Source organism: Aureococcus anophagefferens (genome assembly GCF_000186865.1).
Source record: "Aureococcus anophagefferens unplaced genomic scaffold AURANscaffold_152, whole genome shotgun sequence".
NCBI lineage: Eukaryota > Pelagophyceae > Pelagomonadales > Pelagomonadaceae > Aureococcus > Aureococcus anophagefferens.
In genome coordinates this window covers 5,297-6,690 of record NW_008705699.1, presented here as the reverse complement: position 1 = coordinate 6,690, position 1,394 = coordinate 5,297, and the positions used below count along the sequence as shown (strand labels likewise).

The following is a 1,394-nucleotide window of genomic DNA, read 5'->3' as shown; positions in this document are numbered from 1 at the left end:
ATTCTCAACTGGACCGTGTGTTGGTGGTCGAACCTGCTCGGCGCGGTCCTGCACTTCGTGATGTTCGCCTGGTCCACGGGCCTCATAAAGAGCGTGCGCATCGGCGGCGACCTCTACAGCGACCCGACCGACTCGCTCGAGCACGACCAGGTGCTGTGGTACAAGTCGAACCAGGACTTCCGCGACGACATGAACGGCGACCTCTGCAGCCGCTCCAACTACGGCATGGCCAACCTCTGCAAGGTCGTCAAGGTCTGCCGCGCCAAGTGCACGGCCCACTTCACGACGTCCATCATCCGCGGCGCGGGCTGCAACTGGATGGTCTGCCTCGCGATCTGGCTCCAGATGATCGCGACGGAGCCCATCTCCAAATTCATCATGATTTGGCTGCCCATCGAGCTGTTTATCTCCTCGGGCTTCGACCACCTCGTCGTCAACGAATTCCTCATCCCCGCGGGCATCATGGTCGGCGGCAAGTACTACGACGACCGCTGCAACTGGGGAAACGCGTTCTGGTACAACTTCTTGCCCGTGACCCTCGGCTCCATCGTCGGCGCCTGGTTTCTCGTCTTCCCCTTCTGGCTCATCAACAAGGACGGCTGGCGCGCGGGCCTCAAGCAGCAGAAGGCCGTCTAGTGCCCCCGTCGGCTACACCGCCGGGGAAAGATCCACTCCCGACCCGTCGCCCGCGCGTCCGCCCAAAATTTGCACATACGCCGCGCGCCGCCACAGCCGTCGAGGATGCCGCGGCGCTCGCGACCTGGAGTGCGGACCTAAGAATCTCGCGCACATGGCCTGTATTAATCTAGAGCTCTCTCGACTCCTAGCGGGGCGGCTAGTTTCCGCGGCGGAACTCGCGGAGCTTTTTCGCCAGGACCCCGGCCTTGACGGGCTTGAGCGCGAAGCTCGCGACGAAGTCGTCGACCATGTCCGCCTCGACGATCTCGTAGAGCTTGTCCGCGCCGTTCTCCTCGCACCACTTCAAAGCGACGGACACGTCGAAGCCGTCGTCATCGAGAAAGCCGCGGAGCTCCTTGAGGTGGTCCTCGAGCGTGCCCGCGCCCGTCGGCTGGGCGCCCTCCTCCTCGTCCGAGTCCTCGATGGTGATCGCGTCGCGCATCAGCTCCGCGTCGCGGGCCTCCGCGGACCGCGAGCCCGTGATGACGCAGTCGTCTTCCGGCGCGGCGGCGGCGCCCGAGCGCTTCCCGCGCCAACCGCCCGGGTGCTTCCAGACCGACTGGCCGGTACTCGGGTTGTGATAGAAGTCCCCGCCGTCGACCTTGCTGCGGCAGTGCGTCCAGCCTGGCGGGAGCGCGGCGAGCATCTCCCGGTATGCCGTGAAAGGGTTACTCGGTGCCCGATCGCATCGCGGCGCGCGCGTGTTCTTTCGCGAC

General features: G+C 65.3%; 1 protein-coding gene across 1 annotated transcript; it reads left to right on the top strand.

Moving 5' to 3' along the window:
- Window positions 1-225: 225 nt before the first annotated feature.
- On the top strand, window positions 226-636 carry NAR1 (hypothetical protein; the record flags this gene model as incomplete). The annotated part of the gene is made up of 1 exon (XM_009044149.1): window positions 226-636. The coding sequence occupies one exon, from the start codon at window positions 226-228 to the stop codon at window positions 634-636; it is 411 nt and encodes a 136-aa protein (XP_009042397.1).
- Window positions 637-1,394: the final 758 nt, after the last annotated feature.